Here is an 18218-nt window from a genome sequence, read left to right as displayed (position 1 = left end):
CAGGATACCGTAGGAGGTATTTGGCTGTTCTAATTAATTTTGGTTCACAAATTTTTCATACTTGCAGCAAGGAACCGGAACTGAAAATTAAGTCAAAATAGCGATGTTTTGCTTACTCTTTCACAGAATATCGCCAATAAAACGAGGATGCAAAATATCAAGATCGAAAACATATGAAGCCTAAATAGAAATTCCAAACTCACTAACTACTAACCAAAGTAGTCTTCACAATTATTATAATGAATTTTAACTATAGAAATCCCATGAAGCAGACAATACAGTTAATAAAGGCACAAGTATCAGAATAACAAGTAACCACATGTGTCAATACTATGAACTTTGCAGCCATCTTATGATCCATACACATGCAAACTTATAGCCCTGTCTGGCACTGTAAAATTTTTAATAAAACGATAAAACATTTGTGAAGTACACAATACTGCACAAACTGAATGTCAGTCTCTGTCTGCAAACACGTCATTTTCATCATACATGAGTGCAGGAAATTCTGAAACATGACACATGCTGGGAATTTCAATATAAAAATCACACAAAGGGAAAATGTTTCACAGCTGTATTCCTTCCTTGAAAAAAAAAAAAACTGTGTGAATAGTAGCTCTCTTAAAACATGACATTTTGAAACTCTGTGTAGTCCATGTGGAATTGCAGATTGCTGAAGTAACACTGAGGTACAACAATTTTTCCATGGCAGTTACCATTTCACCAATGGAATCGCTATGGGATGGTGCTTAATACATGACAACATATTGAATCTCTGGGCAGTCCATGTGGAATTGCAGATGGTTGAAGTAACACTAAGGCACAATAGTGTTCCCATGCCAGTTATCATTCCACAAATTCTCCAGACACACTAATCATTAGGGGCCGGTAATAGAGGACCATCTGAGGCTGCAGAACACTCCTACAACTAGTGTTAAGGAAGGCTTACAAAACCTGAACACTGTGATTTTTGTTGAGGTCCATTAAAAGCTTAAATCATTCCTTTATTTGCTTGACTATAATGTGTTGGACAATAACCATAATCCCAATTTATTCTCAAATTTAATGTTATTCGGAGTTATATGGAAGCTGTGAGAACATCTGCACTAGTGATGCATTGTCTTGGATTGTTCTCTCACCCTCTGGGTGTGGTATATTATCACTTTTATCTTGCATTTCCTGAAAATCTTGAGGAATGTATAACTTGGAACTTGTTTCTACACCATTTTGTTTGCGCAGTTCATAATATGCCCAGTGTTTCGCAACTTCTGGGTGTATATCTTTCCGATATGCCATGCAATGAATGTGTGGTAATTTTTCATAATAACCTAGTGAAAACCCCAACTGTGCCAGTGTGATTCTCCAGCTTTTCATTAGTGGGGCATTTGCTGATGAATGTTTTGAATCTGGAGTGATAATAAACAAAAGACCTTCTGGTTTTAAAAGGTTGTATGCCTTACAGACACATAAGTATCTTTGCTTTGGAGATGGAAAATATTCCAGCAGTAGAGAAAATACAACAACATCACATGTAGCTGCTGGAAGTTCTACAACAGACCTGCCATTCAGAATCACTGGTTCTTCAGTTTCAACAACAGCCATATTTAGAAAGTCACATACATATACATCAGGTTTTGCTGGAGCAATATCAATAGGAATAACATTTAAGAATGGATATACTCTGAAAGGATTGTAACAACTACCAACATCCAACAATGTAAGACATTCACCATCACCTTGCACTTCTTTACTTGAAATAACTCTGACACATAAAGCACATGTTTCTCCACATTTTTCTACAGCATTTCCAGTTTTCTTAATTTTCTTCTTCTCTTTGATCCTTCTCATCTCCATTTCTCCTTTAAAAAAATACAGCACACATTTTTCAACTATCCATTTTATTCGGCACTGAGCACTTTTCTTTTCATCTGCTGAATTTTGTTCCCAGAATGTAGAGGCCAATTTCTGCATTGAAACTGCATATTTCTGCAAAATATCTGTTTTCATGCAGTGTTCTTTCCATGCTTTGTCAGCACCAATTTTCTGAGCCTCCGATCTCAGCATCTGATGTATGCTCTTCACAAAGGCAGAAAGTTGCTGATGTTCCTCAGCAGCCATCCTGACTTGCTTGCAATATCCATTTCCACATGAACATCTTCCATATGCTGGATGATTCTTATAGGTGGCAGGACTCAAGCTCATGTGAGATGGCAGCTAACTAGTGGCCACAGGAATAAGAGAAGACCAAACTGCACATAACTTAATCCGAATCTTATTTCCATCCATCTGGAACAGAAACGTTGATGTATATCTAGTGACAAATGACAAACACTGGATAATTAGGGACACGTGTACAAAGGGTATGAAATGGTTGTATAATCCTCAATCTATTCACTACTCTGCATGTTTCATCTCCAAAGTACTCAACTGATTTCAGTAAATTCTAGTATTGTGAGTCCACACAAAATGCTCCTAGGGAGATTCCATTTTGTAACACATCAGTTCACTATGACTACTACTCTACACGAAATGCAGATAAACTTCTAGTAGAAACGGTTTTTGATGTGGTGCAAATGTAATGAAACACAAGAATAAATAATAAAGCAGAACAAATGTTCACTCCCATTACAACACATACTAAAAAGCTGTTTCTGTCCAAATCTGACATGTTGATATGAAAAATTACTGTCACAAAGTTTAGCATTCATGATACTTTTTGTTGTCACCATCCTTTTTCTTGGGTATGAAAGACATGTAAACACAGTAACACTTCATACACGATTTGAACTAATTATGTAATTTATATGAGAATTAACTTTTTTTCATTAATGAAACAGCATATTCCCAGCCATCCCACAGCTCTGGCAATTTGCTGCCTGGTTTGTTCCCAGGTCATGTCATGTGGGATCCGTGGTGGATATAGTGGCACTGGGAAAGATTATCTCCGAGTATGTCGACTTTCCCTGCCAGTTCTCATTCCGACAACTTCATATTCACTAATCATCTTGTCATCAATTGCTATGTAGTTGTTAAATGTCAAACACCCTATGGTTGACAAAGTCATAAGCATACTATGGAAAAATACAGAAGTGAAAAAGAAATTCTGGGAATGACTATTGCCTACTTTCATTTGATATGACACAGACTGCACAGAAAATGAAAACATTGGGGGAGGGGGGAAAGATAGACAGCAAGGTAAACTTAATAGTCTTCTAATGAAAATTACGGGTGATACACAGACACAGCAAGGTGAGCTCATAACCATCCTTTTTATTTTTTCAAAATAAGGAATGTAGGCTAAAAAGGTAAGCAACAAATCACAACCCTGGGTTACGTGTGGATGAACATGTAACTAACACAATTCTGACAGTTTTATAAAGCTTTAGTGATCTTAATCATCCCATGACTTATTGAGATTGCCAAAATTGTAGGTTATTGTTTAATTAAATATCTCTCTCTAAAACTACTTCCATGGTAACTGATTCAAGGGTGCTGAAAACTTTACCCTGGCCAATGTTGCATTAATATTCTTAATTATGACTGGTACAATGTTCTGTCAGCAGCACTGCCTAGGAAGTGATTACTACACAGACATAAATGTGTCATGTCCCTTTAGAAGTGACTTACGATATCTGCACTTCATGTTGAAGAACCCACACTACCGACAAAGTTGTACTAGTAGTTTTAATGTTAAGAGTTCTACCTTCTGGATATAATGCCATTTTGTCTGCTAAAAGTCAACTGATGTTTCAGAGGATCATGTCACTTCCATCTTCAGGGTCAGAGAATAGGCCAAGCAAGTGGCAAGCAGATTACGGACTACGTGGGGTTATATCCCAGAGACAGAATGTTTTATAGCCATTGTTATGAAAACTTCAAATCCTATAAGTTTTAATGTGTTTTCTGTTTGCACCAACTTTTATTAAGTGTGAAAACTTCCAAAATGTTGTCAAAACGCCTGTGTTTAAAAATTTGTACTCCACAGAAACAGACAGATGATTACCAATTTAAAATGAAATGAATCAAATCTGGTTTCAGTCAGAGTATGAAACACAGGAATAGAAACTGACTTGTATGGCATGTGGGGGAGGGAGGTACAGCTGACCCTGTGCTTAATTAAGTACTATGCCATGAAGACACATGGGGCAGTGGAGGTATAGCTCCACTCTGTTACCTAGGCACTAGGTGGAAGTAAGTGGCCAGCTACATGTCCCAGCCGCTTTACCCTCAGGGGAAAGATACCCACTGAATAGGAGGCTGGGTAGGCCCCAGAGTTGGTTGGGATGATGTGGAGAAAAATCTTGCACTGCCAAGAATCAAACCCACATCGTCCAGACCATAAGTACACTGACCAAGCTATTCCGACCACGTGGACCAAATATTTTTTTCCTAATTATCTTAATATTGTGACTGGCTGAAAGCCAGAATAGTGGAATGAGCAGAGGCAGTCATCTCTAGGCAGCAGCTCAGTAAACGTTTCCTTGGAAACAGATAATGAACCAACAATAGAGGATTTTGTGTTTTCTACATGGCCATTGTTACACAATGGCATTTAAACACGTTTCCACACCAAGAAACAAAATGGAACAAAAGAGGAACTGTTGCCTCAGCAATTTTAGGGGCTGTGATGTTGATAATGTTGATACTACTGATGGGAGGGATTTATGATGTACACTGTTGGAATGGGCTCAGCTGGCATGATAAAGCAAGTGCCATAAAAACTGGTTCAGGCATTCAGAAGTTGTTTGGGGGGGGGGAGACTCTATTTGTCCACTACCACAAGTGAGATCCTGCAACTACTATATGGTACCTGTAGATTGATTAACAAGGGGAGGTCATCATTTTTCATTTGACAACTTCAGTTTAGAGATAAAATAGCTAGCAGACAAAAATAAACAAATATGTGCTGCCCTTAAGTCCAGCCACCTATCCAGAAGGGCATGAAGGATGACAGGTTTTAATACTTTTTTGTGTGTATATACAGCATGCGCCAAAGCAGACAGTACTGAGATGAAAAGACGTGCTGTTGATACCACTGTCTATTCATGTGAAGGCCCCCTGCATGACAGAACCTTCTCGAATGCTGAAGAAATGGTCCGATCACCATGTCCCTTTAGTGTTCTTGGGTGATGATAAGAGCATTGCTTTCCTCATCCTCAATGAAAGAGGGGCCTAATATACCGTGTCCTGAGATGGCACACCATATCGTCACATATGTACCATGTAGCGGTTTCTGGACGATAACCTCTGGCTGCTCAAAACCAAGGAAGTGAGTTGTCTGGCGACCACTTCAGTCTGAGCAGAAATAATAGTCAACTATGAATACTCTTTCCTCTGTAGAGACCCATTTCCAAGAACTGCACAAGACAGCTTTTCACTACTGGGAACACGTGCGGCTAGAGCTATGTCCTGCTGACAAACGCACATGCACGTTTGAGATGCGCAAGTTTCAGTACTGAACTTTTGGCGCATACTGTACTTTTAACGCCAAAATATTTCACTCTCCATGGCAAGCAGATACTAATTTTGTGACAAGCCAAGTTGCATGTGTTACAGTGGAGACTCAAAGCTTTGAGTGAAGAGTAGCAAACTTTGAAGGTGCATAACAATGAAGCGAAACAAAATCCATTTTGTCACATGATACAAATGCTTCTGAAAATTATACTCATTCATGGAGCTGAGCCCTCCTTGGGAAGCTGCCATCTGTGAGCTACTATAGAACTTACCAGCATTTCATGGCATCTGAAGGTTCATTACCGTGTTCACAAGAGCCCTCCACTAGTCCCTATCCAAAGCCAGATCAATCCAATACACACTACATCAGCCTATCTCTCTAAGATCCATCTTAATATAGTCCACCCACCTATACCTTGGTCTTCCTAGTGGTCTCTTTCCCTTTGGTTTTCCCACCAATATCCTATATGCATTCCTCTTTTCCCCATTCATGCCTACATGCCCTGTAAATCTCATCCTTCTCGACTTGACCATTCTAATTATAACTGGAGAAGAGAACAAGTTATGAAGCTCCTCATTATGCAATTTTTTCCAATCTCCTGTCACTTCTTCTCTCTTTGGTTCAAATATTCTCAACACCCTGTTCCCAAACACCTTCAGTCTCTGCTCCTCCCTTAATGTCAAAGACCAAGTTTCACATCCATATACGTGGGTCATTTCATAAATAATACACAGGTTGGCAACACTGCGGATTAGATGACGCAACAACAGTTAGCCTCACGTCAGTTACAGTTCAGGGCTTGAGAAAGAACCGCGTTATTTTGTTTCATTTATAATATACTCTGTTCTTAAATAACGTGAGTTAGAAATGGAGCCTGCACGGTTCTTGGGTATTGTGAATGTTGAAGATCAAAGGTCATACATTAAGATCAAAACTTTACATGGAAAAAACCCAACAGAAATCCAGTGCATTAAGTGAAGTTTGTGGCGAGTTAACAGTGGACTGTAGTACAGTTTCCCCACGACCAAAATAATTTTGACGATCTCAAAGGTCATACAAATTATGATCTTTGCTTATCATCACCAAGGAATCATCATGACAGACAGAGTTCCGTGCGGCAAAAGTGTCACACCAGTTTATTATCGTGACTTTATGCAAAATCTGTGCAGAAAAATGCACAAAAACTGACCTCAGTTGCTCAAGGCTGGGCCGATCATTCTCCATGACAATGCTCGCCCGCACACCGGGAATGTCGTAACAGAAAAGCTGCACCAATACAGTTGGGAGGTGTTGCCTCATGCTCCCTACAGCCCGGACATGAATCCACCAGACTTCGACTTATTCCCAAAGTTGAAACAACCTATGTGAGGCTGTCGTTTTCCCTCTCTGGAAGAGCTTTCTGCTGCAGTTACCCAAGCCATTCGACAGATAAACAAAGATGGTGTCCTGGATGGAATAGTAAAGCTTCCCACACGTTGGGACTCGGTCATTGAGAAGCAGGGGGACTATATTGAAGGACTATAAAGAGATATTAAAAAAAATAAACACTGACATAAACAAAAAATTGTGTGCATTATTTCTGAAATGACCTACGTAGAAACACAGGCATAATTATATGTTTGTATATTCTAATTTTTGTTTTTAAACAGATGAGAAGATAGAAGTTCTGGACTGAATCGTAGCAAGCATTTCCTGAGTTCAGTGTCCTCTTAATTTCCTCCTGAATCAGGTATCAACTTCCTATAGTCGTTCCAAAATATGTGAACTGTGCCACATTTTCAGAACATCTGTTACCTATCTTTATGTCATGATTTTGCCCTGCATTTTGATGATGAGACAGAAACATATAATTTTATTTAATGGCTAGTGGGGTGGGACGAAGTCCCTTGTGCCGCTGCCACTTCTGGCCTATTTTACCAGCCCCAGATGATAGGTGAGGGTGATTGTGGAGCAATTGGTGGAATGAAGATTGGCAGAGGAAACCTAAGTACTTGGAGAAAACCTGCCCCAGCGCCACTTTGTCCACCACAAATCCCACTTGACCAGATCCGGGATCAAAACCAGGCCAATGCAGTGGGAAGCCAGCAACTAACTGCTTGAGCTATGGCACGGCCAAACATATACTTACTTTTCTCAGTGTTTACTTCTAGACAAACTTCCTTATAAGTGTCAAAGTTTGTGTGTTTCTCTTTATAGTATTGTCGTGTGTTGACTAGGTCACGTGACAAATAGATTCTGCAAGTCTCAGATTTAGTGAATAAGTTTATTGGCCAACATCCTCTACACTAGCAAGTACAATTATCATCCACTTATAACAACACTGTTATAATTGCTGCTTCTGCTATAGTCAAAGCTAAACTGAACTGTTATTGGCAATTTCCAGAACTCAACTAACTGTCTGGTTCATTCAACTCCCTTATATAAGTCTTTTGCGGACTGCTTATGGGACACCTTTCTCAACAGTTTGGTTTTCCCATTGTCATACAATGCTTCAAACAATTTGTTGTAACCGTGGAAACCCACTGTTAAGAATCCCAACACTGCAGTCTATTCCACTGTCTAGGATATGATATCCATTGACCAGCAATGAACACTGAAGCATACTCCATAGCCCAGCTTTTAGGCAGCACGTCACAGTATCTATATTATCACCCAGTAGATTCACATTATCAGCATAGACCAACAGCTGATGTGTCCCATTTAGTTTCAGTCCCACCTGGTTTTTCTAGACCTTCCTAATGTCACATTGTAAAGGAAAGTTGAAAAGCACTGGCGATAAAGCATCTCTTTGTTTTAGACCATTCTGGATAGGAAAATTATGAAACAAATGTTAACCTATACAGACTTTGCTATACGTTTCGTTTAAATACATTTTAATCAGCCTAACTAGTTTCATGAATACCACAAATTCTATGAGAATACTGTATAAAACTTCTCTCCTAACTGACTCACAGGCTTTCTTGAAGTCTTGTTTCTTGTTCTTAATGTGTCTCTCTCTCTCACACACACACACACACACACACACCCGCTCTGTCTCTAATTTAATTACATTTGAATAATAATGTTTTCATTTTAATTACACATTATCCAAGTGGGTATGATGCAATATGATGCCATCAAATCACGAGATAGACACTATGTAGATGCTTGTGTATTTCATGATGTTTTAAGAGCAGGAAAATTTCTTTGTCTTTGGGGATGTTTTTCATCATATAAAACATTCTAGAAGGAATGGATGATGTAATGCAGCTGCATTTGTATTGTGGCTGAATGAGGTTTGTAACCTGGGTATTCACCATGGATTGATAGCCAATCAGACCACTGCAGGCTGTGCATTGCATCATGGCAGTATTTTACTGTTGCATCACGTAACTCTTTGCAGCGTGTAAAGTTGCTTCATAATCATCAACCAAGCCAGAAGAAGGTAAGCGTTCCTCTTTGAAAGGACCAGAACAAAGATGTTAGCATGTTCACTTCATAGGCAGGCTGACTGGCATCATGCTACTCTTCAGACACAACAAATACAGGGAGATCGAGAAGTCTTGCACATCACACTAAGCAATTATATTTTGCTGGGTTAATGCACAAACTACAAGACATACAGCACTTACTATTAATGTTTATAACCTTACATCTTAGAAATGCAAAATTAAAATCATGTCTTTCCAACATATGCTCAAAATGGCTTCCCCGTTCAGCAATGCATACGCGAGCTCTTTTTACCATGTTTGAGGCCACTTTGTGGAGCACCTGTAAACTGATGCTGTTAATCACCGTTGTAATGTTCCTCTTGAGGTCATCCAGTGTATGGAGATTGTTTTTAAAGACAATTCCTTTGAGGTGCCCCAAAAGGAAAAAATCTGTGGGTGACAAATTGGGCAAACGCGGGGGCCACAATCCATTCGAAATGAGGCAGTTACCAAAAACCTCGTGCAAGAACTGCATGGTTTCATTAGATGTGTGACATGTGGCACCATCTTCCTGCAACCAACACTCACCTTCATCAATTTCATCATCACCACTGGCAGAACAGCCCATTGTGAGCCCTGGCTTTCCTCAGGATTGCTCCCCATTCTCCATTCGATGCTACATTCCTCCAGTTATTACAACCAAAATTCTTATATCCTGCCACACACATTCTTCCCATCTCAGTCTTGGTCTTCCCACTTTCCTATTTCCTTCTGGTTTAGAATTAAGTATTTTTTAATCGTTCTATTCTCGCTGGCATGTATTATGTGTCCAGCCCATTCAAGCCTTTTCACCTTTATAAATCCAATAATGTCTGGTTCATTAAATAGTTTGTATAGCTCATGGTTATACCTCTTCCTCCATATTCCATTTTCTTCCACTGGTCCAAAGATATATCTCAGGATCTTCCTTTCAAATATACTTAACAGTCTTAACAGTCTATCTTGACAGCGGCCAGGTCACAGAGGTATAAGATAGCACTGATCTTATAAGTACTTTATACATCATAGTTTTGGTTTTCCTGGGCATTAGTTGGGATTTCAGGGGTTTCCTACGGCCATGGAGACATTTATTTGCTGCAAGTAAACGCTTTTTTATTTCGTCACTGATGTCATTTTTACAGTTAACTTCTGATCCAAGGTAAGCAAAACTACATACAACCTCAAATTTATATGAGCCAATTTCAATATATGCAGGTCCATTGGCACAATCTTTCTAGGTTACCGGCATGTACTTTGTTTCATTTTGGTTAATTTGTAGATTCATCTTTTTTGCTGCTCTTTCCAATTTAAGAAAAGCTTCTTTCATAGATTTCTGTGTTCTACCGATTATATCAATATCATCTGCAAATGCCAAAATTTGAATTGACTTATGGAATATAGTTCCCCTTGTGTTGATGCCTGCATCTCTAACTACCTTCTCTAATGCTATATTGAACAAAAGGCAGGCTGGGGAATCCCACTGTCGAACTCCATTTCTAGTTATTATTATAGGGCTGGACAACATATTCTGAATCTTAATTTGGCATTGGGTCTTTCTCATAGTGGCTCTGCCTAAGGCGATAAACTTCCGTGGAATGTGCATCTCTTCCATTGCCAGAAAAAGGCTATCTCTATCTATGGAGTTATAGGCTGATCGGAAGTCAACGAAAAGATGATGTGTTTCAATTTGGAATTCATTACACTTTTCAAAGACCTGGCAAATACTGAAAATCTGATCGTTAGTTGATCTTCCTTGACGAAACCCACATTGGTAATCCCCAATTATGCCTACCACAAAGGGAGAGAGTCTGTTAAAGAGAATGTTGGAAAATATTTTATATGCTACGCACAACAGACTAATTCCTCTATAGGTAGAGTATACCATGACATTGCATTTCTTATGGATACGGCATACAATACTTAGGTTCCATTCCTCTGGGATTATTTCAGTTATCCATATCTTAACTATTCGCTGATGTAAGTGCTTAGCATATTCTGGGCCTGCAAATTTCACTAATTCTGCCATGATGAGATCCATTCCTGGAGCTTTATTATTTTTCAATTTTTGATAGCTTGTTCTACTTCTTTTATGGTCGGCGCTGGCTTTTCAGCCTCAAAATTTCCTTGATTCCCGTCTACGGTCATACCTTCTGCTTGTTCGGAGGCATTACCATTTAATAATTCCTCAAAATATTGCGCCAACCTTTACAGTACTGCTTCATCGCTACTCAATATTGTGCCTTCTTTATCTCTACATAAGAGTGTTCTAGGTTGAAAGTCCTTTCGATTCTTGTTTAGCTTTTGATAAAATGCTCTAATTTCGTTTGAACTTCTTAAATGCTCCAGTTCAATCAGTTCTTGTTTATCATATTCCCTTTTCTGCTTTTTATGCAATCTTTTTTCTTTTCTTCTCGCTTCACAGTATTCTTCCACAGCCCCTCGAGTATGGTTCCTTTGCTGCATTCTCTTATATGCCTGTTTTTTTTTTATTTGTCACTTGCTCACACTCTCCATCAAACCAATTCTTATACATTATCCTTTCCATTCTTCCTAAAACTGCACCAGCAGCATTTATAATAACTTCTCTGAGTCCCTCCAGGCTACACTGACATCCTATCAGAGAGCCCTGCCAGGCATTCACTAATTAATCCACTATATCTGGTTGCAACTCCTTGTTCCACCAATTTTCCACAATTCAGTTTCTTAGCCTGGGATCCATGTATCTTCCTTGAATCAGATATTCGACTTCTAATCTTTGATATTATTAAGTAATGATCAGAGTCAATGTTGGCCCCCCTGTAGCTCCTGACATCCATCAAGTCTGAACAGTGTCTTACATCTATTAGGATGTGATCAATTTGGTTAAACACATTTCCATCAGGGGATTTCCAGGTTCATTTATGTATATTCTTGTGATTAAACATTGTACTACCTACTACCATGTTTCTTTAGGAAGCAAAATTTATTAATCTCATCCCATTATGGTTTGACTTGTTATGTAGAATATGTTTTCCAGTAACTGATCTACTGTATATACATCCTCATTCCCCACTTTAGCATTCATGTCCCCTATGATTATTTTACAATCCCTTTTTGGACATTCGCCATATATTTCATCCAATTCATCATAAAAGGAGTCTTTCTCCTCATCACTTTTATCTTCAGTTGGGGCACGTGCACAAATAAGGCTATAGTTAAAAAACTTTCCCTTAATTCGTAGCCTACATGTTCTGCGAGATTTTGCCTGGAAGTCTAAAATAAGATACTTCCTTTTTTTATTAACAATAAAACCTGTTCCAAACGTGTGACTCTTCTTCTGACAGCTATAGAATACAACATGATCCCTCTTTTCCATGACTCCTTTACCCAACCACCTCAGTTCTTGTATAGCAGTGATATCTAGTTTATAGTTATCTAGTTGTTAAAGTAGCATTTTTAGTGGTCCGGCTCTGTAAAGAGACAATACATTCAAAGATCCAATTCTCAAATCCTTTAAACATTTTCCAGGTCGTCTTGAATAGGTCCGTCCAGCTACTCTTTCCTTGGATTTCTAAACAATTTAGTTTTTACGGTTTGAGGTTGTTAGCCTCACGCCCAACCCCCAACCTGGAGGACCAGGGTATCCCAGTCTGTCTGGCTCCTACCCCTTGACCTGTCCAGCATGGGTGGCCCTACCAGTAGCTATGCTACCACCAGCATAGCTCTCAGGTCTCAGGAGCCCTCAAACCTAGCCACCACAATAAGGTGGAGATACCATTGGTGGGGTCATCAACTTCAAGAAGCCCAATAATCTGTGTAATGATGTTCTGGTACACTGCACTGTTCCCTGTTGTTTCCAAGAAAATTGGGCCCACTATTCGATGACGTGATACAGCACACCACACTCCAATTTTCTGACAGTCCAAGGGCTTTTCATGTAACACATGTGGATTTTCAGATGACCAAATCCTGTGAATGACTGTTCACGTGGCTACTAAGTTGAAGCATCGCTTCATCAGTGAAGAAAACCTGATCAAACTCTTCAATTCCATGGTTCCATTTCAGAAACCATCTACAGTACACTAGGCGTTTTTCTTTATCCAGGTCCTTCAGTTCCTGCACACAGCGAACACGATATGCACAAAAGTGTAATTTCTTCATTGCTTTCTGAGTACTTCCATACGAAATCCCTGATTGTACAGTCTCCTCAGGCTTTTTGAAGGGGAACACTGCAACATTTTCTCCACGTCAGCCAGTTTAGCCTGTCAAAATGGCCAGTCTCCCGGATCTTTTCCTATCTGAAACTGATCCACATTCCCAAAATCGGTTGATTATCCTCGTTATCGTAAAATTGTTAGGAACTGCAGAATCCGGATATTCCCAATGAAACTCGTCTGCGACACATGCATAAGAATGAATGGTGAAATAATGTTCCACAATGAAAACTCGTTCTTGGGAAAATGACATGTCTGTCATGCAATAAAAAAAGCTATACTGCAGACGTTGTATGACCAATACATTACAGGTGGCGTTTCTACTTGTTGTTAGTACTCCTACAGTACCATGTAGTGGTAGGAGATATAATTATATTAACTGCAATAAAATTTATAACAACTTTTAGTTTGATGTGCGTGACTTTTCGATCTCCCTGTATATAGTATGTGTCAAATGCATGTGACTGACACAGTATACAAAGTGTAAATTTAAGGTGAAATCGACATAGTGTAAATGTATAAATCGATAAAGTAATATCATTTAATTGGTGTGTGTACTGAAAGTTCCTCCACCTGCCGGCACAAGGCCTGGGCAAGACTCTGAGAAAAGTTGAATGTTCTCCACATGAGTGGTAAAGTACTTTGGTAATTTATCAAATACATGTTCTGGTTCTTAATAGAACCTGTCCTTTATCTTCTGTTGGGGCATGAACATTCTGAATGATGATACATCAGTGTCCTCTTAGTATCATGTATAACATCCTATCACTAATGAACTCTACCCTCTTAACTGCAGATATGATTCTCTTACGCATGAAAAAGCCTGTACCCAAATCATGATCCACATTATTACAATATTTCACCACTTGTTCTTGCGAACACACCCTTTGTTCTTCCTCTTTATTTGGCCAACTAGTATACTTGGAATTAATAACCAAGCCAATGAAATCTTTGGGACATTCACTCAAAGTTCACATTTAAGGCTGCCAATTTCATTAAACAGATATTGTCAATCTTGCCATATGGTAGAAGCTGTACTTTGTAGACTCTAAATTAGTACTTTCTTGGTATACAGTGGGTGATTACATTTGAAGTGGAGATAATGGCAAGTCTGGGTGGGTTCAACAAGTGAAATTTTGTAAGAAAAATCAATGGATTCTGAATTTACTTCAAGCTCTGCACTAAAAAAAATACAGAATAGACAAAATTATGCCTAGCCATAAGTAGTTCACAATTAAAATATAACAAAGATTTCTGATTCATCAAAATTTGTTTAGAGGTGAAGAGAGCTTCAAACAGCAGGTGGAAAATTTACTTTCATCACATTTGCCACCTAATAGAGAACTATGCCCTTCAGAGTTACTATCCAAACAAAGAGAGAGACAATATTTTGGTCTGCCTGTTACGGCTGAATAATGTGAAAGGAGCTTCAGCAAATGAAAACAAATTAAAAATTGATTACTGATGACAAAACATCAACTGTCAAATAAACATATATGCACTCTCTATTATAATATTGCAAAGTACGAATGCCTCTGCAGCTGTCATACTGATATCATTCGTAAATTTGCATTTGTATCTGTACATAACAATGATTATGCGTGGTTTCACCTTAGTGGCTACATGATCAGCCAAAACAATAGGATCTGGTCACCTGAAAATCCTCATGTGTTACACGAAAAGCCCTTGCACTGTCAGAAAATTGGAGTGTGGTGTGCTTATCATGTCGTCGAATAGCGGGGCCAATTTTCTTTGAAACAACAGTGAACAGTCCAGTGTACCAAGACATCATTACACAGTTTATTGTACTTCTTAACACTGATGAACGCGAGTGTTGGTTGCAGTAAGATGGTGCCACATGTCTCACAACTAATGAAACTAGGCAGTTCTTGTGCGAGTTTTTCAGTGACCATCTCATTTCGAAAGGATTGTGGCCCCCGCGTTTGCCTGATTTATCACCTGCAGATTTCTTCCCTTGGGGGTACCTCAAAGGAATTGCCTATATAAACAATCTGCATATACTGGATGCAGATTGTTTATATAGACAATTCCTTTGGTTTGTAGATGCCATCGAGTACTGCTCCACTTTTCCTGGACTGTTTCACCTTATTAAGCTCTAGCCGGTAAGAATCACAGAGAACTTTAATTTCCTTCTTCAGCTGGGGAATTGTTGACACTTCCAGGCCCCCAGGCAGCATCCTTTGCATTCCTCTTCATATATAAATCACATGACGGATTTCACAAACACTTGTACTTTCTGAACATGTTTAAAAATTCTATTATTTGTTTTCCATTCCATGTCAATGTACCGTCACCCATTTTGCTTGCGGAGAGAATACAACTACTACAGCAACCGACGTGCACGCGTTTCTCAACTCGCCGTTAGTAAGCCATGTGGAGCTGTCACACAGGTGAATAGAGCACTAGTGGCGAGTGGCTAACGAGTCACGTGATCCCATCTCTGAAGCTAGCGGCTAGTAAAGTTGGACATGTTCAACTTCACTAGCCGCGAGTAAAATGCTTGCCGGCGAGCAGCAGCACCGACATTTCTCGTTGTCACACTTGGCTAGTAAGCAGCGAGTGCTTGCTGCTATAGCTCTGGTACTTAGAGCTGACAGTCCAGGAAAAGCTGCGCCATGGATGGACAGGTCCATTCGTGAAAGTTGGGGGGTGTTGTGATTAGTCATTTCTCTGCATTCAGTGCGAGCAAACATCCCAATAGCATTCTTCTTTGTAGAGTCAAGTTAAAAAGTTTTGACTCTAGGAGTTGTATTTGAGTGTGTTATTCTCTAATTACTGTATTAATACTGTGACTCGTTACCTTACGTCCATCGCCCCGCAACGGCTACAATGGAAACTGTTGAGTTCCAACAGCGACAAATCGAATACAAACAGACTGTTGCGAAGGAGCATTCCCGAGGCAACAGACTGCCGAACACGTGAGTTTGGAATAGGCACTTCCATGGTAACGCAAAGAACAGGGAGCTGTTGCGTAGACAATGCAGAAGCAATGAATGCATCTCCCCAGAAATGAACTACAGAGAGTTCATTGCACCCGTTATGTAACAGTGGACAGTAGAAACGAAAGAGTGAGGAATGGTGTCTGGTATCCAGTCCACAGAACGCCTACATAAGCCGAGAGCTACAGAGACAGAAGACAGCAACAAGACAACAAGAAGTCAGTACTGGACAGCCGTCGCCGAAGACAGTTGAGATCCAACCACGGCCAAAGATAGTTGAGACGTCGCATTGAAGTACTGGGCCAGAAGTCAAGTGGTGACAGTGAAAATATTTTATTTTATTGTTTATTTTTTCGTTGATTTTCTTTTTTATTTATATTTGTACATTTTTTCTATCTCCTTTAACATGCCACCTACACGAAGTAAATTGAGTGGAAAAGTGTTGCATTCACAATCAAGAGAAATTGTTAGTAATGTATATAAGTATATGAAAGAGGCTGGGCCAACAACTACAGTGAAGAACATAGGAGTGGAAGTAGCAAAGGCAAAGTGGAAAGTAGTCAGAAGAATAATAAGAGAAACAAAAAATATCGAATCTGGGGCTTCCACTTCCTGTTCGACACCCCATAAAGAAAGACCTAGGAAATCTTCACTAGCCATTTTGGACGACTTTAACAAGTCTGTTGTGAATAACAATTAATGACTTCTACATAGTGGAAAAACGGAGACCAACCCTGAAAAAAGTTCACGAAAAGTTGAAGAAAATGTTAGATTTTCAGGGATGCATCTCCACATTAAAGAAAATTATTTTGAAACTGGGGTTCCGCTGGAAGAAAACAAAAAATAATCAGACATTACCGGTGTTGGCCCTTTAGAATAGATTCATGTAATATGTAAATAAACTCTTCATGTACACGTATTACAGTGAAAAGTGTATAATAGTGTATAGTGCATAACAGTCTGCCATTCAGCACTTAAAACTTAACATCGGATGTGTGAACATCAACGAGAATAAACCACCATCACTATGCAACACAATGAGGTAAGAAGTTATTTCCCTTTGAGAACGCCTGTACTGCATTCCCCGCCACTTGTCGGCATGCTGGAGCACTCCCCGCCACTACCAATACTTCTACCTCGCGTCGGAGGACTGTCACCTCTAAGTACTAGAGTTATAGTAAACTAGCCCAGTGTGACAGCAGCTTAATTCTGTATTTCAGCATTCTGTTACATTGTTCAACTTAACGTCCATTATTTATCGTCTGTCAATATTGATGGACGATAAGTAAGTAAAGTTATCCCTGTAATAGGCTGTGAGGTGTCAATGCTCTCACATTTTCTACACAATCGGCCCACTAATGGTGGTGAGGTTCTCAGCCTTACACGCCGACTGTCCTTTACTCCCAAGGAGATCTTTGGTGTTCCTGGTACTCATTTTTAGTGGGTGAGTCGACCCCAGGGCAATAATGTGGTTGGTTGGGTTTGGTCAACTGCAAATTTCAGTGACCTCATCGGGATTCGAATCCGCGACATTCCGGGTTGTAGCATAGTGCCTCAACCAATTACGCTACCGCGTGCCCAACATCGATACTAAACATTTATAAACAGTTAACACACTCCTCTAAGTTTTGTACAATGGTTCACTGTAATTTACAAATATGCATACTTTACATAAATTAACGAACATAATATTACATCCACTGGAAGTATGGAAAACACAGGTGTCGCCATTTCTGCATAAATGCTGAAATTTAGAATGACAATAATCATGAAGACGGAAGACGGAATCACAGAGGTCAAATGCTTATTGACTTTTGTGAACGAAATGGATTGATTGTTACCAACACTTGGTTCAAGAAGCCAAAGAGAAGAATTTACACATGGAAGGCACCTGGGGATTGGAAGAGGTATCAGCTGGACTACATCCTTGTGAAACATCGATTCAGAAACAGTGTGAAGGATGTGAAGACGCTTCCTGGGGCAGACATTGACTCTGACCACAACTTGCTGGTTGCCAAGTTCCGAACCAGGTTGAAGAAAATTATAGGATTTCGAAAGCGCAGACCCAGATGGGATTTGGAGAAGTTATATGCTCAAAGACAAAGCGTGCAAGAGACCCTAGAAGAGAAACTCGGTGCAATTGAAGGTGAAAGCGGAAATG

At 39.5% G+C, this 18218-nt stretch overlaps 1 protein-coding gene across 2 annotated transcripts in view; it reads right to left on the bottom strand.

Moving 5' to 3' along the window:
• Positions 1-231: 231 nt before the first annotated feature.
• Positions 232-18218, bottom strand: part of LOC111866079 (S-adenosylmethionine sensor upstream of mTORC1) — a 20072-nt gene continuing 2085 nt past the window's right edge. Inside the window, exon 2 of one of the 2 annotated variants that reach the window (XM_023854650.2) lies at positions 232-2286. In XM_023854650.2, coding sequence (XP_023710418.1) covers positions 1069-2202 — 1134 coding nt within the window. In that variant the 5' untranslated portion in view covers positions 2203-2286 and the 3' untranslated portion in view covers positions 232-1068. The remainder of the gene's footprint in view (positions 2287-18218) is intronic. The other variant, XM_023854649.2, reaches the window with a different exon arrangement.

The sequence above is a fragment of the Cryptotermes secundus genome, unplaced genomic scaffold (assembly GCF_002891405.2).
Source record: "Cryptotermes secundus unplaced genomic scaffold, Csec_1.0 scaffold318, whole genome shotgun sequence".
NCBI classification, from domain to species: domain Eukaryota; kingdom Metazoa; phylum Arthropoda; class Insecta; order Blattodea; family Kalotermitidae; genus Cryptotermes; species Cryptotermes secundus.
The sequence above is the reverse complement of the archived record's forward strand: the minus strand, read 5'-3'. Positions and strand labels throughout refer to the sequence as shown.